The 23,926-nt window shown below is 48.4% G+C and overlaps 1 protein-coding gene across 6 annotated transcripts in view; it reads right to left on the reverse strand.

Annotated features, from left to right (window-relative positions):
- IQGAP1 (IQ motif containing GTPase activating protein 1) overlaps window positions 1-23,926 on the reverse strand; it is a 206,228-nt gene that overhangs the window by 168,739 nt on the left and 13,563 nt on the right. Inside the window, exon 1 of one of the 6 annotated variants that reach the window (XM_039492766.1) lies at window positions 7,203-7,261. The exons of 2 other annotated variants lie outside the window; for them this stretch is intronic. Coding sequence is in view for 2 of the 4 variants with exons in the window: in XM_039492764.1 (XP_039348698.1) it covers window positions 3,136-3,214 (79 nt within the window). In the remaining 2 variants the exon portion in view is untranslated. Of the gene's footprint in view, window positions 1-3,135; window positions 3,217-3,608; window positions 3,784-7,035; window positions 7,055-7,202; window positions 7,262-23,926 lie in introns of those variants that run through there. 3 more of the 6 variants (XM_039492769.1, XM_039492765.1, XM_039492764.1) reach the window with 3 other exon arrangements.

Raw genomic sequence — 23,926 nt, forward strand, 5'->3', positions numbered from 1 at the left:
CCCAGTTTGAGAACCCTTGCTGTAGCATTTGAATGGATAAATGTTTTAATTCATTTTTATGTGAAAAAGATTTTAAATAGGGTATGAAAAAGCTATCAAACACCTGCCATAGTTTGATACAAAAGACTGCAAGGGAATAGACTATACCAGCAAAGTTCAGGGACAACACCCCACTAAGAAGCCCACCTCCCCTCCTGCTAGCCACTGAAAGGTCCATCACACCAGTATTCCACTCATTACACCAACTCCCCAGAGAATAAAATATAAGGTCTTAATACTAATCTTTAAGGTCCCGCATGGAACCAGCCCAAGATACCTCAGAAAGGTGTCTCTCTTCACAACCAGGAACTTCCCCCAACTCTTATGTTCCACTGGAGCTATGAAGCTGTCAACCTCAGAGCAAGACAGAGTCAAGGCTTTGGTACTCATGTCCAAGGAGATAAAAATGACTACAAGTTTCACAGCCTTCAGAACAAAGTGTAAAAAAAGAAGAAAAGAGTTGTGAAGACAAGAAGGGGGAGGTGGGAAGAAGAGGAATATTAGGAGAGAAGGAAGGGAAGAAATAGAGATTAAAAAAAAAAAACATAGCACCAATTGTTTGCAACTGTGGTTACTATCTTTGGGAAGGTGCCCAAAAATTATGCAGATGGACACTAACCAGGGCCGGCTCCAGCTTTTTTGCTGCCCCAAGCGGCAAAAAAAAAAAGTCATGATCGGCGGCACTTTGGCGGCTGTTCTACCAGGCCGCTTCATTCTTCGGCAGCAATTTGACAGCCGGTCCTTCCCTCCGAGAGAGACCGAGGGACCCACCGCTGAACTGCCGACGGAGACCCGGACATGCCACCCCCTTCCATGGGCCATCCCAAGCACCAACTTGCTGCGCTGGTGCCTGGAGCCGGCCCTGACACTAACAAAAAACAAGTTTAGTTATATTGTACACACCCGCAGGCTACTAGTCCCTATACCAATTCAGGGGTTTCCATCCTTCATATTAGCCTGTCTAGAGCAGCTCTGATATATTTGAGGATGGAGGTGCTTCCTTCTGGTTATTGGCAGAGAGAACCTCTCTCATCTTGCCACTACTACCCCACACAACTTCTTGGAGGCTTCAAGAGGGGTGGCTCTCCTTTATTCTACCCCTTCTTCCAGCACCCTCACTGTTACCAATAGGTCTCCACTATTCTACTCCCACCTCAGCCTCCATTTTTGAGTCCTTTCCTACATTATTAATAAGTCTCTACCTCAGCTGGTTTCTAATAGTTTTCCCAAGCAAAATCAGAGGGAAAATAGCATGAAACCTGCTAACGTCAATGTTGCAACACTGATCACCACCAGCATGGAGTTACACACTGAATATGCTTATGAAAGCACTAAGCAGCAATGGCAGCAACACAGCTGTCTGCCTGCAGATTGTGGAAGATACCACAGCATTAGGTTACTTTTGGAAAGCTATTATCACAAACATAAGAGTCTATTCCTGAGAGAACTCTGCACAACTGCATACACAGAGAATTCATATCCGGTGCAGAATTTTATTTTTCTCCTCTGCAAAAAATAGTTGCCCACAAAGTGCTGCAGTTCTGCCTTTCTCCCACCACAGGCCGCTGTGGCACCAGAACAGCTGACTGACTGGCAGCAACAGCTAGCAGCCAGCTACTTTCATTACAACAGCCTGCTGGTGGAGCCAGGTTAGGAGGCATAGTGCGGCACACAGGGCTACTGGGGGGTCACAGACTTGGGTTCAGAAGGGAGTTAGTGGGGGGACAGACTGGGGTGTGGGCTAGGGAACTAGTGCGGTGACAGCACTGAGCCAGGGACTAAATGGGAGGGGGCTCCAGGGCCACATGGGGGCAGGAGCAGATGTGCCTGACTGAACAGGAAAGGCTCAGAGTCAACCAGTGTCAGCAAGGGGGAAATCTCCCCAGTTTGCTAACAATTCTCCCCTCAAAAGAAACAGTTGCATATTTCTCCCACCCACACTCAACAACTCTCCAGGTATAGTCCCAGGCTCCTTCCCTGTCCCTCAGCTCCTCCATTACCCCTGACTCCCCCAAGCCTTTACACTGCTTCTGAGGGATGCAGAAATACATTTCTGTATTGTAGTTTAAATAAATTACTCAAGTTCTGTATTAATATGCCTAGTAAGGAATCTATTTGTCAAAAAAAATTTCGTGATTTATTTATTTATTTGTCTGTACTGTTACAGACATAGTTACTGACAGGTATTTTGAAATAAATTACCAAAATAATTCAAACTGGCATGTTTATATAGTGTTATTTTGACAAACAACATATGCAGGATTTTAAAATACTGTGCGCAGAATAATAGGAGACAAATATGTCATGACTTTTAAAGGTAAGTTTAAATTCAGCACAAACCGATAGTGTTAGCAAGGACCAGCTTCTTATTTGCAAGTGCATAAATGGATGTCAAGCCATTCATATTTGTAGGCTGCAGGGACCAGCTTCTTATTTGCAAGTGCATAAATGGATGTCAAGCCATTCATATTTGTAGGCTGCAGCGTTGTTGGTCTTAGGCTATTAAGAAACAAGGTGTAAAGGTAACGTTTTTTAATTGGACTAACTTCTGTTGGTGAGAAAGACATGCTCACAGAGCTCATCTTCAGGTTAGCTGCAACACTGTGACTACTTCTCAGACCTGAAGAGCTCTGTGTAAGCTCAAAAGCTTGTCTCTCTCACCGAAAGAAGTTAGTCCAATAAAAGATATTACTTCACCCACCTAGTCTCTCTAATATTTTAAGACTGATATGTTTCCAAATATTTCAGATGTCTTTTACAGAATATCTAAAAGTAGTGAATAGTACATTTACGTTAATACAGCAGAATGAGGAGGAAGCAGGCCTGTAACCTGATAGTTTTGTTCAAGAAACGCAGAAAAGGAAAACTTGAACATGCAAAGATTAATTGAGATGTTTGAATTCAGACAAGGTAAATTTAGACAGACCATTTGAAAAGATCCTTGACAGATCAATGTAGCCATGGGAGTCTCCCAAAGAAAGGGGTAGAAACCCCAACACTAAGGTCAATAAAACTGGCCTGGCAGAGCCCTGAAGACCGAATTCTGCAAGGAACACGCCCGCACAGGCCCCGGGGAGGAGCGAGGCTCGTTCTGACCGAGCAAGCCTTTTCCAGCGCTAATTCTACGTGAGACACGAGGCAGTTGCAGCGTCTGTGACTTCCTCACTTGCCCCATGTGCCAAGGCACCCTTAGGCGCCCACTGTCCAGAGGCGGCCGCCGGGGCCGGCTGGGCTCAGCCAGGCACACCGAGCCCCGCCATGCGGAGGGCGGCGCTGACGACTGCGCGTCAGTCAGACGTGACTGCTCCAGTCAGACCGTCCCCATCCCCCAGCGCCGCGGACAAGCTCCTCGCCCCGCCCGGCCCCGGGACCGGTCCCAACCCACACGCCCCGGCCGCAGACCACAACCCGCGTCCCCCGCCTGTCCCCGAACCCATCTCCACGCCCCACAGGATCCCCAGAGCCGGGACACTCGGGCAGGGGCGGCGGGCGCGAAGACAGGGCCCATCCCCAGAACAGCGGGAAGCCCCTGGGCCCCGAAGGCGGGCACCGCCCTCCCCGGTACTCACAGCCGTAATGGGGCCGGGCCACCCCGAGCCCGTCAGCTTCCTCCGAGACAGACATGGTGCTGCGGGCCGGGCCGGGCCGTTCGGTCGCTGCGGGGCTGGGCGGACGCAGCAGCGGCTGAGGCGGGAGCGGCTGTTCCTGTTCCTGGTCTCAGCGCTGGGTGTGTCGCAAAGAGGCACCGCCCGGAGCCGCCCGCCCCCGGCAGCCCGCGCCTTGCGCGCTTAGCGCCGCTCCCCGTTCTCCCCCCAGCCCGGCTCCTGCCCCTTCAGCGCCCCTGCGGAAGCGGGCAGCGCGCGCTCCCTCCGCAGTGCCCCCCACCACGCCCCCGACAGCCGAGCAGCAGCCCCCACATTCAGCCCCAAACCAACGCAGAGCCGTGCTGTCCCACACCGCCCCCCGCGGCCTCCCAACAGCCGCGGCACTGCCCCCTCTTCCCCCCCCCCCCAGGTGTGCTGCAGCCCCGCAGCCAGCTGTGCCATCCCTCAGCCCCCCGCAACCCTCGTCCCCACACAAAGCCACGCAGCCCCCACCCAGCTATGCTACTGTCCCCTATAGCCTCCCCATCTGTGCCAGTTTCCCCTGCCAAGCTCCTCCCTCCCACAGCTCTGCCACAGCCCACCCCACACATGGACCTCTGCACTGTCTCCTAGCTGCGCTACCCCCGCCCTCCACCCAGCTATGCCAACCCTTCCAACAGACCCCCACCGCTCACAGCCCCCTGCATGGCCTAGGTAGCACCACACACACAGAGCCCCCAGCCCCATCCCTTTCTGTGCCCTCCCCATAATCCCCTACCCAGCTGCACTACTGACCCTCTTTGCAGTATAGGTAGCACCACACTTCTGCCTCCCCCACCTAGCTTTGCTATTGCCTGCACAAACACACTTCCTGCACCAAGTAGATAGTGCCTCAGCCAGGGTGGGTCCCTGTCCCCACACACACCTTTAGCTGTGCTCCCCACATGACCAGCTATGCCCCCTACAGGCCCCACCCAGCCACACCTCCTTCTACACAGAGAGCCCCCCAAACAGCCACACTGTCTCTGTCCCTAAACACAGCATCCCTCAGCCACACCGCCTACCCCTGCACATAACCACCCCTGCCCACACACAATCCTCTTCACCAAGCCCAGTCCTGCCACCCCCCATAAACACAACCCCCTGCACCCACCCTGGACACACATACACATGCTCACAGCCCAGACATGCTGCCAGCTCCCCCACACACAGCCTCGCCATCTCCTGCCCCATACACAGCTCCCACAGCTGTGCTGGTCTTCCCCACCTCCACACACTCAGCCATGCTAACCCCACATACATGAAGCCCCCTGCCCAGCCACACCATCCCAGCCCACACACAAACAGATCCCCCCCAGCCCAACCACACCACTCCCCTCCACAGCTCCTCTCACACACACACAGTCAAGCTAGGCCCCACACACAAAGCACCCCCAGTCATGCAAGGACACCACAAGCATTCAGCACCCCCCTCAGGCCAGCTGCATCTCCCCCCAAAATCTCCCAGGCCATCCGCACCACCTTCCAGTCTCACACCACCCCCATACACTCATCCCCTCTGCTCAGCTGTGCCACTCCTACACACACAGCCCCCTGCCCACATACACATCCCCCCCAAACCCAGCCACACCACCCCCCTTCGCAGCTGCACTGGCCCGCTCACACATACACACCGCCTCAGCCATGCCAGACCCCACAGACACACTCACACTCAGCTGTGCTGCCCTCCCACACACCACCCCAAGCCCAGCCATGCTCTCCCACAACCCCCTACTGCACAGCCCCCCCCACACACACACAGCTCCCTACCCCCATCCAAACACATGGGAAACTATCCAACCCCCAGACAGCCTTGATGGGCAATACTTCCCCACTCCCAAGCAGCAAGTCCAGGGGTTTAAAACAAAGACAACTTTATTGAAGGGGAACAAAAGAATATGTTTGAGAAAGACTGCAACTAATAAATTATCATCTAGTAGGTAAGGCTTCCAACCTCCTGTATGTCTTAAAAACAGACCCAAGCTCAGCCCTCTACTGGCAACTGACTAGCAAGTGCCTTCTGGCCACTTCCTTCTTCCCCAGCTCCCCACTCTCAGGCCCTGTTTACACTAGCAAGTTTCTGTGCAGTAAAGCATCTTTCTACACTGTAACTCCTGAGATGTACACACTGCCAAGCCACTAAGTGCACAGAAACTGCGCTGTTGCAGCTCTGTAAAAAAACCACCAAGACAAGAGATGTACATCTTTCTGTGCCGGGGCTACAGCGCTGTAGTGCCAGTGTAGACACTGGTCAATTACAGCGCTGCAATTGGCCTCCGTGAGGTGTCCCACAATGCCTGTTCTCGCCTCTTTGGTCATCGGTTTGAACTCTAATGCCCTACCCTCAGGTAACCAACCGTCATCCCCACCCCTTAAATTTCTTAGGAATTTTGAAAGTCCCCTTCCTGTTTGCTTGGTGATGCATGCAGTGGTCTCAGCACATCTTTCCAGATGTCCATGTCTGCTCCACGCACCAGGCAATCCCCCACTTGGAGCAATGCTGAGCTGCTGGATCTTGTCAGCATTTGGGGGAGAGGAGGCTATCCAGTCCCAGTTGCACTCAAGCCATAGGAATTAAGATACCTATGGACAGATTTCACAAGCCATGACAGAAAGGGGCCATGACCGGGACACACTGCAGTGCAGGGTCAAAGTGAAGGAGCTGCGAAAACCTTCTACAAGGTGCAGGAGGCAAACCGCCCCTCCAGTGCTACACTCATGAGCTGCCGGTTCTACAAAGAGCTGGACGCGATAATCGGCGGCAACTCCACCTCCATTGCGAAGACCACTGTGGATACTTCGGTGCCTCGCGTGCCAGTCGAGAGTGGACTGAGCCATGAGGAGGAAATCTTGGATGACGATGTGGAGAGGGAGGGGAACCCAGAGGCAGAGGATGACTCGGAGGTCAGAGATGCATGCAGACAGGAGCTCTTTTCTACTCCGGGGAAGGCTAGCCAGTCACAGCTGTTGGATGTTGGCAAAGAGCAAACAGGAGAGGAGGCCCCTGGTAAGTGGATTTGATTTTGGGAATCACTGAAGTGAGTTGTTGTGGGTAGGAGGGTTGCAGAAAGCAGGCTTGTCTCCCACTGCATGCCTAATCCAAGCGGTGGAACAGGCTATTGACTGACTCCCTCACTTCACAGGTCTCTGCCTCAGAGATCTCAAGGAAACTCTCATGGAGATACTGGGCAATCCACTGCCGCAGGTTCTTTGGCAGAGCTGCTTTGTTTCTTGCCTCATTAATGGTAACTTTCCCACGCCGCTGTGCTGTCACGGGGAAGGAGGGGACCATTGCTGCACACAGGCGAGCCACATAGGGGCCAGGGTGGAAGCTGCAGTCTTGGAAAAGACCCTCCCTTGATTCTCTGCTCACCCTCAGCAGCAAGATATCTTCCATAATGATCACATCCTGTGGAAAGTGTGGGGACAGGAATGATTATCAGCCCCTACCCTACAGTGCTGTCTCTCCCCAAGAGCCACGTGCCCAGTGTACAGCAGGGTCCGGGAAGAGTGATTTACCCTGCCCCTGCAGCTACTCACCATTTTGGGGGTCTTGTGGCTCGTGTGCTTGCCTGGGGTCAGCCAGTTAGTGTCGTGTGTGTTGTGTATTTGGTTGTCATGGTTTTTGTTGCTATGGCAACTGAGTTAGATTATTAGGGGATAGCCCAGCCAGTTTCAGCCGGTTGGGTGAGCTCTGTGTCTGTAAATAAAATGGTAGTTTTGTTAGCTGTGTGCTGTCTGGCCTCAAGTGATTTCTTCCTAAACCGGCTGCCCCCAAGGATATAACAAGTGGTGACGAGGGTGGGATTCTGGTGCTGCTCCAGTAACAGAAGGAAGTAGAAGTCAAGGTAAAGAACAAACAAACAAAAAACCTGCTTGTTTCCCCTGACTGTGAAAGTGAAACTAAAAATCATGGCTACTCTGACCAGGCCACTGGAACCTTTTGATGAGAATATAGAGCAGTGGCATGTATATACTGAGCGTTTTGAGCTTTTTGTTATTACAAATGACATTACAGAAGCCAGGGCCGCCCAGAGGGGGGGGGGGGGGCAAGTGGGGCAATTTACCCCAGGCCCCGGGCCCAGCAGGGGCCCCCACGAGAGTTTTTCGGGGCCCCTGGAGCAGGGTCCTTCACTCGCTTCAGGGGCCCCGGAAAACTCTTGCGGGGGCCGGGTCCCCAGAGCTTCTTCGCTTCCGGTCTTCGCTGGCCGGGGGTCCTTCCTCTCCAGGCTAGAAGGACCCCCCCCCCCGCCGCCGAATTACCGCCGAAGCGGGACCCGCCGCCGAAGTGCTCCGAAGACCCGCGGTGGGAGCTGCACTTTGGCGGCGGGTCCCGCTTCGGCGGTAATTCGGCGGAGGGGGGTCCCCGCCGCGGGTCTTTGGGGCACTTTGGCGGCGGGTCCCGGAACAGAAGGACCCCCCCGCTGCTGACTTACCACCGAAGCGGGGCCCCCCGCCGCCGAAGACCCCGGGCCCCCGGAATCCTCTGGGCGGCCCTGACAGAAGCGTAGAAGGTGCCAATATTCTTAAGTGTTGTAGGGGCTAAAACCTACTCCCTGCTACGCAGCTTACTACACCCTGTTAAGCCTAAGACTAAATCTTACAGTGACATTGTGGAAATCCTGGGGTCCCATTTTTCCCCAAAACCACTGGTAATTGCTGAAAGATATAGGTTCCACAAAAGAGACCAAAAGGAAGATGAAACAGTTGTACAATTTGTAGCAATTTTAAAAAAGCTAGCAGAACACTGTGAATTTAAAGAGATGTTAAATGATGCCCTGCGTGACAGGTTAGTGTGTGGCCTCTACTGTGAAGCTATACGGAAGTGCCTACTGATAGAGGCTCAGCTTACATTACAGAAGGCTGTTGATATTGCTGTCTCCATGGAACTGGCTACAAGGGAGGCACAATACATCGGTGCATCCCCTAGGGTGCAAAAAGTGTCACAAGAACTGACCCACAAAACTGTGCAGAGTCAAGAATGTTACTGCTGTGGTAAGCCGGGTCACCAGGCATCAGAATGCTGGTGTAAGGACCTGGTGTGTCAACACTGTGGCAAAAAGGGACACATTGAGTGTGCCTGTAAACAAAAGAAAAAGAGGCCGGTGGTCTGACCGACAAAAAGAGGAACCCTGCATACCCTAGAGCAGACCCAGGATGATCAAGGTGACACCTCATCGCAAGAGGAAGTGCACTGCATGTTTTGTCTTTGGCAGTGGGCTCACATGAATACTAGGTAACCCCGTTGTTGGATGGCAAACCTATACGCATGGAACTGGACACCGGTGCAGCCGTCTCGCTGGTCTCCGAGACTGTGTATAAAGAAAAGCTACAGCATCTTCCGCTTAAGGCAACAAAAACTGTTCTGAAGACGTATACGGGAGAAGCTGTGCCCATGTTGGGCACTATTGATGTTAAAGTGGAGCTCAATGGACAGGCTGCTAAATTGCCACTGTTTGTGGTGAGAGGTAACTACCCAGCCTTAATGGGTAGGTCTTGGCTTGGGAAGATTCAACTGAACTTGGCAGAAGTGCACCGGATGACTAAAGAAGAAACCAGTCTAACCCCTATACTAAGGAAACATGCTGCTGTTTTTGGAAATGATTTGGGAAGTATGAAGGGAATCACTGTGACATTGAACATTAAACCTGACAGTCCACCAAAATATCTGAAAGCCCAAACTGTGCCATATGCCATCAGGCCAAAAGTTGAAGCAGACCTGGAGCGCCTGGTCACCAATGGAGTCCTAATACTAGTTACCCATAGCTCATGGGCCACTCCTATCATTCCAATAGTGAAGAAAGATGGCTCTCTCCAGATCTGCGGTGATTTTAAGGTCACTGTCAACCCAGTGTTGTGTGCAGAGCAATACCCGCTTCCCCGCATCGATGACCTCTTCGCAGGCCTGGCTGGGGGACAAAAGTTCAGTAAGATTGATCTGAGTCAAGCATATTTACAGATGCACGTCGATGAAAAGTCCCAAGAGCTGTTGACTATTGTGACTCATAAGGGGCTTTATCGATACTGTCGCCTACCCTTCGGAATAACGGCTGCTCCCGCCCTGTTCCAGAGGGCTATGGACCAGATCTTGTGTGGCTTGTCAGGAGTTCAGTGCTATCTGGATGATATCCTGGTCACTGGAAGAAATGAAGAGGATCACTTAAAGAATTTAGAGGCTACCCTACAAAGACTGGAAGAGTATGGCCTACGAGTTCGCAAAGACAAGTGTGAATTCTTCAAGTCCTCTGTTGAATATTTGGGACACATCATTGATTCTGCAGGTCTTCATAAGGCCCCTGCAAAAGTTAAAGCTATTGTGGAGGCTCCCCCACCTCGAAATGTAAGCCAGCTGCGCTTGTTTCTAGGACTACTGAACTATTATGGAAAGTTCATCTCACAGTTAGCCACACTGCTAAAACCACTTCATGAGCTCCTTGGGCAGAACAAGGCCTGGAAGTGGACTGAAGCCTGTGATGTTGCATTTAACAAAGCTAAGGATGCATTGCTAAATTCTGAAGTTCTAACGCACTTTGATCCATCCTTACCCCTACAATTGGCCTGCGATGCCTCCCCTTATGGAGTGGGAGCAGTCGTGTCACACATTATGCCTTCGGGAGAAGAAAGACCTATTGCTTTTGCTTCACGCACTCTAAGCAAAGCAGAAACTAACTACGCCCAGATCGAACGTCAGGCATTAGGAATTGTTTTTGGAATTCGGAAGTTTCATCAGTACCTGTTTGGGCGAAAGTTTACTCTTCTCACAGACCATCGACCTCTGACGTCAATTTTTGGACCCTACACAGGCATTCCCCCATTAGCTGCTAGTCGTATGCAACGTTGGGCATTGTTACTTTCAGCACACACATATAAAATCAAATATCGGAAATCCACTCTGCACGGCAATGCAGATGACCTCTCAAGGTTGCCTTTGCCGGTCAAACATCAAGATAGTGCCCAAAAGGAAATCTTCTACTTTGAACAGGTAGAGAATACACCCATCACTGCTACTCAGATAAAGAAGGCAACTCGCGTTGACCCAGTATTGTCCCAAGTTATGGACCTGGTGATGCATGGAAAATCTCGACAAACCTCTCTGGTCTCACCTGACCTTGTTACCTACATGTCCAGGAGGATGGAGTTATCGGTCCAATCTGGTTGTTTGTTGTGGGGGAGACGTGTCATTATTCCACCACCACTGAGATCACAGATGTTAGAACAGCTACATTCCGGTCACTGTGGAATAGTGCGCATGAAGGAAATTGCACGAAGCTATTTTTGGTGGCCTGGATTGGACAGTGCTATTGAAGAGAAGGCAAAAGCTTGTATGTCATGTCAGGGTGTGAGGAATGCACCCCAGTGGGCACCCCTACACCCATGGGACTGGCCTGAAAACCCGTGGCAACGTATTCATGTTGACTTTGCTGGCCCCCTTGAAGGAAGCATGTTCTTGGTGGCAGTAGATGCCCATTCTAAATGGCCAGAAGTCTCTATAATGCAGTCCACTACTGCAGAGAGTACTATCCAAAAAACTATGAGGACTCTTTAGTCGTTTTGGTCTGCCAAAACAACTTGTGAGCGACAACGGACTGCAGTTCGTCTCTCAGGAGTTTCAAAATTTTATGACGGCAAATGGGATACACCACATCACGTCAGCACCATATCATCCATCCACCAACGGATTAGCTGAAAGATTTGTGCAGACAATGAAACACGCTTTGAAATCAGCAAGGGGACAACACTCCATTCAAAAGCGTCTGGATACCTTCTTACTTTCCTACAGAAACACACCTCATGCTACGACCCAGGCATCCGCGGCCTTTCTAATGATGGGACGACAGCTGCGCACTTGCTTTGATCTGCTGAAACCTTCTGAACCCCGACAAATTGTGCAACATCAGCAGCAATATCAAGTCATCAGACGGGCACCCAGAGCAAAAGACCGAACCTTTAGCCCGGGACAGCCAGTTTTGGCTCGGAATTATACTTCCAGAGCTAAATAGGTCCCTGCCACAATCATCACTCAAACAGGACCTGTTTCCTACACAGTCCGGACTGCAGAGAATCTTACCTGGCGGTGACATGTAGATCAGCTGTTGCCAGGTCATGCCAGTCCTCAGGACACATCTGCAGTTGAGGGGTCTGACTTCACCTCTTCTGGTGAGACACCGAATCACGAATCACCTGTTCCTGACTGTTCTCCTCCATTACTGCCGGCGGCTGAGATACCCCTTTGCCCAGCACGAGCTGATACCACCTCCTCACCTGTTCGTGCTGCGGACCCTGAGCCCATGGTACTTTTGGGTGCAACAACACCAGAAGTTCGCCATAATCCACCTAGAGACAGAAGGCCTCCTCATCGGCTGGATCTTTAGGTAGGGCGAACCCATGGTTATGGGGCAAAATAATCCCCAGGGTTTAGCCGGGAATGGAGGCAGTCTACCCTCCTTCTCTAGTCTAGTGTGTGTTTTGTTTAGGGTATGTTTTTATTAGGGGGGGAGGAATATGTTGTGTATTTGGTTGTCATGGTTTTTGTTGCTATGGCAACTGAGTTAGATTATTAGGGGATAGCTCAGCCAGTTTCGGCCAGTTAGGTGAGCTCTGTGTCTGTAAATAAAATGGTAGTTTTGTTAGCTGTCTAGCCTCAAGTGATTTCTTCCTAAACCGGCTGCCCCCAAGGATATAACAGTGTGTGACTACTGGCTGTATTTTAGAAGTCATAGATGCAGTCATAGAATATCAGGGTCGGAAGGAACCTCAGGAGATCTAGTCCAACCCCCTGCTCAAAGCAGGACAAATCCCCAGACAGTTGGGGGTTTTTTCACCCCAGTTCCCTAAATGGCCCCCTCAAGGATTGAGCTCACAACCCTGGGTTTAGTAGGCTAATGCTCAAACCACTGAGTTATCCCTCACTGTGTGTTGCAAACAATACTTCTTCTGTAAAATGTTGCATTTAAACTTCACAGAGATGACCTTGGGAGCCTAGCCTCCCTCTTTGTTATCGGCGGCTGAACGGCTCTGCGGAATTAGAAAGCGGCCAAGAAGAATCAAGGAGGACTTTCTGCATGATGTTATGATGCACTCCATGGCCAAGAAGCAGGAATTGAAGGAGTGGCAGGACAGCGAGAAGAGGGACCAAAAGGAGAACACAGCACTCCAGAATGAAGCCACAGAGTGGCTCTTAAACGTTATGGAGTGCCAAGCAGACATGCTCCAGGCAATGCTAGCTATGCAAACTGAGCAGCTCCATGCCCGCCCTCCCCTGCAGTCACTGTCACAAAACTCTTTCCCATGGTCCCCACAGACACCGCCAACACATTCTTATCAACCTCCTGGCTTCTGTCTATATCTGTGGTATTCCACTCCTTCCCCCTCCCATTCCAGCACTGTGGACTCCGACTACCCACTGCACTCAACACCCATCCCTCTGCAGTTTGGCCCTGCTGAAGTACAGTAGCCACTGCATTGTACTCCAGAGGAGAATGCTGGATATAATCCCTGGACATACACAAATCTTTAGCTGTCCCAGGACCCCACCTCCTCCAGGGATCTTCCCTTCCCCCCAACCCCTTCACTGCTGATGGGGTTCTTCTGTTTGACTCTCTCCTCTGGTTGTTGTTTTTTAATGAAAGAATTGTGTTGATTTGAAAGCAATCTTTATTGATTGAAAGCAAACAGAGCCCTGAAAAGCAACAGACAATTATGTTAAACCTTCATATTGCATCGTCTTCACCAATCACCTCCTAGCACTACAAGCACTGCACTCCCGAGCATAGCAACAAATATTAGTGACTTTCAGTTTCAAATTGCTGCCTCAAGGCATCCCTGATCCTTATGGCCCCGTGCTGCACCCCTCTAATAGCCCTGGTCCCTGGCTGTTCAAACAGCCTCCAGGCACTGAGCCTCTGTGGTCCAGCCCTGAGTGAAGCTTTCACCCTTCTCTTCATAAAAATTATGGAGCGTACAGCACACAGCTATAAGCATAGGAATATTGTCATCCGCCAGGTCTAGCTTCCCACAGAGGCAAAGGCCGCGCCAGCGGGCCTTTAAATGGCCAAAAGCACACTCAACAGTCATTCTGCACTTGCTCAGCCTGTTGTTGAACCACTCCTTGCTGCTGTCAAGGTGCCCTGTGTACGGCTTCATAAGCCTTGGCATTAAGGGGTAGGCGGGGTCTCACAGGATCACAATGGGCATTTCAACCTATGGTGATCTTCTGGTGCAGGAAGAAAGTCCCCGCTTGCAGCTTCCTCAACAGGCCAGTGTTCTGAACGATGCGTGCGTCATACACCTTTCCGGACCAGCCTGCGTTAATGTCTGTGAAACATCCACGATCCACAAGCGCCTTGAGAACCATTGAGAAATACCCCTTCTGATTAATGTACTTGGTGGCTAGGTAGTCTGGTGCCAGAATTGGAATATGCGTACCATCTATCACCCCTCCACAGTTAGAGAAGCCCATTTGTGCAAAGCCATCCACAATGTCACGCACGTTGCCCAGAGTCACGGTCTTTTGGAGCAGGATGGGATGAATGGCCCTGCACGCTTCCGTCAAAACGAGTCCAATGGTCGACTTTCCCACTCTGAACTGGTTAGCGACTGATTGGTAGCAGTCTGGAGTAGCCAGCTTCCACAGTGCAATTGCCATGCGCTTCTCCAATGGCAGGGCAGCTCTCATTCGCGTGTCCTTTCACCGCAGGGCTGGAGTGAGCTCATCACACAGTTCCATGAATGTGGCTTTCCTCAGCCAAAAGTTCTGCAGCCACTGCTCGTCATCCCAGACGTGCATCACAATGTTATCCCACCACTCAGTGCTTGTTTCCCGAGCCCAAAAGCGGCATTGCTCTGTGGTCGGCACCTCCGTGAATCCCACAAGCAATCTTGTGTTGTAGCTAGTATGCGTGGCGAGATTAATGTCACACTCCTCTTGCCTTTGTAGTTTAAGGAATAACTCCACTGCCACTTGTGATATATTGGTCAGAATGAGCAGCATACTGGTCAACAGTTCGGGATCCCTTCCTGCAGCCCAAAGAGGCAGGGTGCGCAGTACACAAATCATTGAAAGATGGTGCCAAATGCAGACGGAAGTACAGGGATTGCTGAGATGCAAAGCAGTGCATCCCAGGGCATTGGGACAGGACCCAGGATGCCCCGCGACCCCCTCTGTCTTCCCACAACTCTTAGCGGCAGAAGAGGAAGAAATGCTCTGTGGAATAAGCAGCAAAGAATCCTGTGGCACCTTATAGACTAACAGACGTTTTGCAGCATGAGCTTTCGTGGGTGAATACCCACTTCTTCGGATGCAAGTAGTGGAAATTTCCAGGGGCAGGTATATATGCAAGCAAGAAGCAAGCTAGAGATAAGGAGGTTAGTTCAATCAGGGAGGATGAACAGGGCCTCATCCTCCCTGATTGAACTAACCTCGTTATCTCTAGCTTGCTTCTTGCTTGCATATATATACCTGCCCCATGAAATTTCCACTACTTGCATCCAAAGAAGTGGGTATTCACCCACGAAAGCTCATACTGCAAAACGTCTGTTAGTCTATAAGGTGCCACAGGATTCTTTGCTGCTTTTATAGATCCAGACTAACACGGCTACCCCTCTGATACTTGACACTCTGTGGAATAGCGCTCCAGAGTGCAACACTCCAAATTCCACAAGTGTGAACACACTATTGCGTAGGCAGCTGACAGTGTGAACACATAACAGATGTTTCCTTTCAGTGCTCTCTGAGTGGCACTGTAACTCCCGGTGCTGTAACTTTGCCAGTGTAGACATGCCCTTAGTTTATTAGCCTGGGTTGGTGGAGTCCACAGATTCTGGAAGGTTTAAGCTGCCCCTACCACTTGGCCCAGCTGAAGTGATTTCAGCTTTAACTGTTAGGTGGAGACTGTGACACTGCATCCCATATTCTTCAGAGTGATATTATTATGATATGATCGTAGCATAATTATGATGTATTTTATCCAAGAAAAGTCATGTTAGGTGTCATTGGAAAAGTTATGATTTGCTGAATATGATTATCCTATTTGTATGCATGTATCATTTTGATGTCTGAAATTATGAATATTGACTATCTATCTGTATTCCAAATGTAGTTACACATGGGAAACGCCCACTAGACAAGATGCTTTTAGTCTAGATAGTGGGTTGGGAAGGGCCTAGTCAGGGCAATGGGCCATTAGGAAAAAAGCAATAGGCCTAAGGAAAGAAGCTTATCTTCCACCTGGTGATGGGCCTCCCTGAGAACACTCCAAAGAGCCTGTGAGTAATGGCTGCTATGACTCTACAAGGACATGTGGTCAGACCACATGATGCTGGACTCCATCTTGGGATGTCAGTATTTTTCCACAGACTGGTCTGGGAACCAAGCTTTGAAAAAGGTTTCCTGATTCAAAGGGTATATACGGCAGGGCATGCCAACATCTGAGGTTACACGCACACACGCACACACACACCCCGAAGACTCCTGGAAACACCTGAGGAACAAACACTGAACTGGGGGAAGTGCTGGACCCTGTGAATCAAACACCTGGGGATTCCAAGCTGTAAAGCAAGTGCAACTTCCCACTTTAGAATCTGCAGCCTGCTTGTATCATCTCTTAGCATGAGAATCTGCTATTCATATCCAATCTATTTAGTATATTAAGCTTAGTTTGTGTTTTTTTTTCTTTATTTGCTTGGTAATCTGCTTTGATCTGTTTGCTATCACTTATAATCACTTAAAATCTATATTTTGTGGTTAATAAACTTATTTTTGCTGTAGCTGAACCAGTGAGTTGGAGTGCAGTGTGTGGGAATCATAGCGCAGGGGCAAAGGCTGTTGCATATTCCTTTCCACACTGAGGGAGGGGGCGAATGTTATGAGCTTATGCTGTGCAGCGCAAGAGGATATAATTTTGGGTTTATACTCCAGTGGTGCAGGGTGAGTCTGAAAAGCTGGGAAATTGGCTGCTGTCTCCTGCATGTATTTGAGTGGCTTGGGTGAAACTGCTCTCTCAGGTAGCTCGGTTTTGGTGTGTGGTGCCATCTGCTATCAGGTTGGGTGATAACAGGACCTGGGTTAGGCTGTCTGTGTCTCCAAGGAGTGTAAGCAGGGCCAACCCAACTGAGTGGTTAGAGGGGTCCAGCAGTTCCCACAGCTCCCAGACTGCACCCCTAGGGTGGCAACCTGTCACTGAGACATATGCATCAGAGTTTTTTATGAAAACTACTGTTCTCTCTGCAGTCTCAAGTTCCTCAGTCCTTCAGCTGGAACCCACCTCAGCCCAGCACATTGTCTCAAAGCTACCTCTGTACTAAGTTTGCTCAATAGAGTTTACAGCATATAGGATTTTTTAAAAATCCTTATAACTACAGAAATAACCCCAGCATTCATTCAAACAAAACTTCTTTCTCTAACCCTTGCCTGGTCCTCTTATCACCTAACTATGCCTGACTCAATTCCTGTTCCATATTTGGTGCAGATCTCTCATCCCTTTCTTTCCTGATAGGGTCAGGATGACCTATGTATAAACAAAATGCAGCTGTTGCTTATTATTGTATGTAACAAAAGGTATAAATGCTTGCTGTATTTGTTTACCTGCTGAGAGACCTGCCTAGGAGGGGGAAACCCTGTGTCCTAGTGCACTCCCTCCCTCTATACAATTGCTTGAGAATAAATAAAGTACTGACTTTGCTGCACCCAACCAAAAAGTGAGAACTAAGTTTTTCTCCGACAATTTGGGGGCTCGTCCGGGATGGCAATGCCCATGGAGACACAGACAGCTGCTACGGATCGTTCCCCTTCGAACCCCATGGCGCCACAAGAGAGTTATGAGACCTTTTGAAATCTCTATTGGGGAAACGGAGGAGGACTGTCCGTGGGGCCATCTGAACTTATTGACTGTGCAGCAAGATCAGATGCAGAGCGGTGCTGGGAAACTGTTTCACCGCCCCCAACAAGGTTAGTTTGAAGTGGTACTGGGGACTTAGTTTTGCCACCCCCAATAAGGTAGTTGTATGCGGTACTGGGGAACTGTTAGTTTGGCTGCCCCAATAAGGTTAATGCATAAGGGAAATGCATTAGGTATGCACTGGAGCTGAGGGGTTTTTACCGCCTCAAGAGGGGTTGTTACCGCCTCATAAGGGAAAGTGTATTGAGTCCAGACATAAGGTACAGATGCAGCGTGGTATTTAGAAATAGAGGCCTTGGGGGGGGGGGTGTACACAATGTGAATGAGAGTTGCCAGAAGACGCCCAGAGTATTCTGCGAAGCAATAGCTCGTGACCAGAAATATTCTAAAGCAAGCCCGGTAACTGTAGAAGATCTAGAGGATCTGTAGAAGATCCGACCCACGGTGGGCTGACTCGGCCTGGCATCGTCCAGCGAGGAAGCTACCTGGGTCTAGGAGTGTGTGAACCCATCTTCCCTCCCGCTTCTTCTTTCCGTGTGCCTCTCCTGTGTGAGTGCCCTGTAGCATGAGATCCTTAGTTTATCAGCCGCTAGCGAACAGGGTGTTTTCCCTGTGTAGGATTGGAAAATGGGAAGGAGGAGCTTTTAATCACCAAAGATAAAAAAAGCCTCTGACACACAGAGGGAGCAATTTGTCTATTGAGGAAAGGAACAGGTTAATTTGAAATTCAGCTTTGCCCAGAGATAAAGAGAAAGTTGCTCTGCGTTCAAGGTCAAGAATCAACGCAGACCATGCTAAGTACAAAGAAAAACAGCTTTCGGCCCCAGCTGGCTGTGGAAAAATATAGACAGAGGCAAACCAAATGCAATACAAATTACAGGACTGAGATTACATTTGCAAAGCTTAACTGTCCAGTGAGATCCAACGTGTGCCTGTGACCCTGGAGCCGGTGTGGCTTGGTGACGCTGAAGAAGCCGCAGGCAGCCGGTCTGGACTGGAATCTCTGAAAGAGATGCCGCAGGAGATCCCAGAGTGTAAAAGAACAGCTCTCCCAAGAGCGGAAGCATGTTGGAAATTCTGGACAAGCTGTATACAGGATAATCTCCCGTCCACCTCTCCCCCTTCTTTGAACGTTATACACAGACGTGGCCAGTCTGGACGTACGTGTGTGAGTATGAAAGTGGCTTAGGGTTTGGGGCATTAATGTTATTTTTTTCCTGAGTGATGTGGGAGTGTTCCCAACACTCTCTGTTGTTGGTTTATTATTTTATTAATGACAGGTTTCAGAGTAGCAGCCGTGTTAGTCTGTATCCGCAAAAAAAAAACAGGAGTACTTGTGGCACCTTAAAGACTAACAAATTTATTTAAGCATGAGCTTTCGTGAGCTACAGCTATGCATCCGAAGAAGTGAGCTGTAGCTCACGAAAGCTCATGCTTAAATAAATTTGTTAGTCTTTAAGGTGCCACAAGTACTCCTGTTTTTTTATTTTATTAATGAAGCTTTAAAATTCAGTCATATGGTGTGTTTTCTTTATCTTCCCCAACGATCCTGCAGTGTCAGCCTGATCACCTGACACGAGGGATAGATTGGTAACATAAATTTGTCACAGTTTGGTGGGCAATTGAGAAAGGGGGGAGCCCTGCAGAATTCACACCATCTATTTGTTTTGCCCTTGTTATTTTTATGTTTGCTTTGCTTTGCTTGGTATTGTTGGTGTTATATGTTGAGGATTGCATGATTAAAGGTGTGCTCACTCTCAGCCGCAGTAAGTCTGAGAACTGGAGAGGGGTTTAGTATTCCTCTCTCCACTCCGGCTGACCGGGAAGGGTTGCAGGTGGATCTACCCCAGTCATAGCAGGACTGGGCAATAGAGAAGTTGGAGAAAAGGGAAGAGATGTGTACTTGATAACTAGAATTGAGCAATTAAGAGCATAGATCATGAACCAGGCAGCAACTCAAACCTACACCCAGGGCAAGTTGCAGGCCTTAAGACAGGACTTCCAGGTAGAAAAGGAAGCACTGGCTAAGCAAGTACCGGTCCTTCAGGGACTTGTCAAAATTTAAACATTTGTGCTCAGCATATGCCGTAACACCAGTGTGTTTGCCACAAGAGGAAATTGAATAGTTAAACGCCAAAGGGCCATGCATTTTTGCCCACGTGGCAAGCCTCACGAGGGAGGACTCAGGTAGCCTTGTGAGTAAGAATGTTTAAGGGGAGAGACCAGGAATGCTGCCCCCCAAATCCTGGCACCCTAGGCGACCGCCTAGAGTCGCCTAATGGAAGCGCCGGCCCTGACCCTAGCAGCTCTGCCACTCCTTGGAACCAGGATTCTCCTACTGATGATTAGCCTATTTCTCCTTCTAGCTCTGCTGTGCCTTCTGGACAGCAAGGAAAAAGGACAAGGCGAAGTGCTAGTAACCTCTCCCTTGTCCACTGACAGACCTACTGTGCCTTTGGATTTTTCTAGAAGAAGCAAAACCATTACAGGGTGATGTGCTGGTAACCTCTCCCCTGTAGGATGCTGAACCACGACTGCTTCAGGAAAGAAGAAGGAACACTCGCTCTACTGAAATTGCCAAAGTCCAGGAATTCCTGACTACAAAAGACATTAAGAACTGACCCTGATGAAGAAACAAAGAATTATACACTGGCAGGTAGAAATTTGTGAGAACCATGCTTGGGAATGTGGTATTGATTGGATGTTGGGGTTTATTCTACAGGCTGCGCCCTGTGTTTTGGAAAAGTCCTTTAGCATGTATTGCCCTTCCTAATTGGATTTTAAATGACAAGTACCAAAGGCACCTTGTTTCCACTGCCCCTGCCATGTCCTCCATTACACTATTACCCCTGTAATACATCCAAATACAGACAATGCCATATATTTGATAAAACCAATGGCCAAGGCCTTCACACTTTAGTGATTTATTTAAAGATTGTTTGGAAAAAAATTTTTAAGTTCAGGATATCCCATATAAGCAAACAACTGAGTGGAAATAGAAGTATATGATATCACTACAAATGAACCCCAAGAATCTGTAATTGAAATTGATGGGTTCCATAGTGAAGTAGATATGATAGCTATTCCCGGAGTTTGCAATGTGTTACATGAAAGAGGCTCTTATTGTTATTTGGTCACCCAATTGGTGAATAATCAAATGAATATCCAAAGAGTTTGTTCTGCCACTGGAAATTTTATCTGTATAGAAATTATTCCAGTAATTAATAATGTAACCTGTACCTTATTACAATACACCCCCTCCTATGCTATTAATGTTAATGCCTCTTGAAAGTACCTGAGATTAGTTAAATAACAGATGTGGTATAGTACTACACCAAAGAGAGATGTATTAGGATATCGATGGACTGTGATTGATATGACACTAGGGACTGTCAAATTTACATTGCCCTTATCCAGTTTCCAGATCACCTCTACATACCCAAATTGCTCACAGGGGGCTGCCATTAGATTAGCACAACAGAGGGCCTGGGTTATTTCCTCTGGAAGAAGAGGGACTGGACCGGATCCCTATGGGATGGGGCCAATAGTGCAGCAACAATTTGGAATATTTTTAAGAGCCAAGAACATGATGAGAAATTGGGGCAACTAGAAAAGGCCACTGGCCTTATTTCTGGAGCCCAGCTAACCCAAGTACAGGCTGGAGTTGGTGAGTTACATGTTATTTCCATCCTTAGTTCTATGACCCAGAAGTTGCTGACAGAGATGGTATTGAATATCACTGAGGCTGGGAAGGCATTGCAGTAGTATCTAGCATGTTCAGAAATTCAAGATTTCCTAAATGACCAGCTGATGGCCATTCGGAATAATCTTGAGCACCAGGCTTGGCCCACTGCCCTTACAGACACATCAGGAGTACCATCTGATCTGTGGCCACGGAGACACACTTGGAGACTTTCTAGGTAGAAGTGTGGACGTTCACAGTGCTCCTCCCAAGCATATGGACCGGTTAGGGGTGTGTGGGCTCCCACATACCGAATCCTGCCGGGTCCATGGGGAGGATGCATGTGGGACTGGATTATTCACTGTGACATCTGGGAGATTAGACTACCTGGTATGCCTAGCCAATTTATAGTCAGTGCCCCTAGAATAACACCCGACATTTGGATAGGAATAGGGAGTCAATGGACATTTTGGCTGTTAGAACCCCCACCGCTTCAGTGTATACGTAAACTGAAGCCAGGGGAAGTTGTCACTGTTCATGATAATGTTTTGCTGGGAGGGTAGGGGACAAGGAACTACCCTGACAGGACACCTACTTTTTCAAGCTAATGACAGCTGTGTGTATGTTAAAACCACCATGTTGCAAGATATACATTTTAATCACATTATATACTGACCTGCTGATAGAATATTACAAGTAGCCCTTAGATTCCAGATACCCTTTAATTGGACTAGTTTAATATCTGAATGGTTTCAAAGATTTGCTTTCATTGTTACCAGAGGTTCAAAGAATCTCTGAAGTAAAAGGGCAAATTCATATGCTTCAATATATATATTAAGTTGAAAAGAATGCCTTTTATACAGCTTATAGAGTATTTACTTTATGTCCTAAGTATGCTGTATTGTGCTTTATGATTAAAACTATACAACAACCCCATCATATTATTATTATGGGAATGTTGATTTTTGTATTGTTGTTATTTAGTTTAGGATTATGTAGTTGTTGTTGTAGTTGTAAAAGACGTAATAATAGTAATACCTTTCATGTCCATGCTAATCATGCATGGTCATTACATCCAATTAAAACCCCTAAGGTTGAAACATCTGACATGGAATCTGAAATCCATGGCTTAATGCAAATAGAGGTTTGAAAATATTTATTGTACTAGAAGTACAAAAGGGGGGGCGGGTATGGAAGTAGAGAAAAAACTGATAGGGATTTGTAGGGGATCTTAATCCATGACAGACTCTGTTAGCAAGGGTCAGGCTAGCTGTAACCCTAATAACGCAAGATTTGTAGAAGAGAGGATTGTGTGAGGCGAATGGGAAAGAACAGTGTGAGAAGTTGTTGCGACTTTGTGTAGATAAGATAGAATGTGGACTAGAGTCAAAATAAGTGAGAAAAAATAAGTTATTAGGATGACCTATGTATAAACAAAATGCAGCTGTTGCTTATTATTGTATGTAACAAAAGTTACAAATGCTTGCTGTAATTGCTTACCTGTTGAGAGACCTGCCTAGGAGGGGGAAACCCCGTGTCCTAGCACACTCCCTCCATGCAATTGCTTGAGAATAAATAAAGTATCTGACTTTGCTGCACCCAACCAAAAAGTGAGAACTAAGTTTTTCTGCGACAGGGCGGGGCGGGGCCTAAATTAATCCAGTTATGCCTTGAGCCCACAGAAGTGTAAAGGCGAGGTGCCCTACAGTGTGCAGGTAACATTACCATCATCTGGGGGATCACTTGGAGCTGATTGATGAGCACCATCAAGCCTGGAACTGGCTGTGAGGTAGGTATGCTCTGTTGCGGACACTGTGTCTTTTAATGACCCAGGGATGCCCTGAGTCATTAAAAAAACAAACAAAATGGCAGGGGGAGATATCCCTGAATGAGAAAGGAAGTAAAAGATAAATGGACTTGTATTAAGCAGTTCATATTTCCACTGGAAATACTGACATGAGGTTAGAATAGTGTAGGATATCTAACAAGACATGAGCTTAGTAGTGATATGGTGGCCAATAGCTTGCATGACCTTCTCATAAGCAAACTAGGGAAATACAACCTAGATGGAGCTACTATAAGGTGGGTGCATAATTGGTTGAAAAACAATTCTCAGCAGTTTCTCCTCCCTTGGTGTTCACACCTCAACTGCTAGAAGAGGGCCTCACCCTCCCTGACTGAACTAACCTCATTGCCTCCAAACTGATTCTTGCCTGCATATTTATACCTACCTCTGGAAATTTCCATTACATGCGTCTGACGAAGTGGGTATTTACCCATGAAAGCTTATGCTCCAATACATCTGTTAGTCTTTAAGGTGCCACAGGACTCTTTGTTGCTTTTTACAGATCCAGATTAACATGGCTACCCCTCTGATAATTCTCAGACAGTAGTTATCAGTGGTTCATAGTCAAGCTGGAAGGGCATAACGAGTGGAATCCTGCAGGGATCAGTTCTACGACTGGTTCTGTTCAGTATGTTCATCAATGATTTACATAGAGAGTATACTTATAAAGTCTGCTGATGATACCAAGCTGGGAGGGGTTGCAAGAGCTCTGGAGGATAGGATTAAAATTCAAAATGATCTGGACAAACTGGAAAAATGGTCTGAAGTAAATAGGATCAAATTCAATAAGGACAAATGCAAAGTACTTCACTTAGGAAGGAACAATCAGTTGTACACATAC

The sequence above is a fragment of the Mauremys reevesii genome, linkage group 10, assembly GCF_016161935.1.
Source record: "Mauremys reevesii isolate NIE-2019 linkage group 10, ASM1616193v1, whole genome shotgun sequence".
In the NCBI taxonomy this organism is placed as follows: Eukaryota; Metazoa; Chordata; order Testudines; family Geoemydidae; genus Mauremys; species Mauremys reevesii.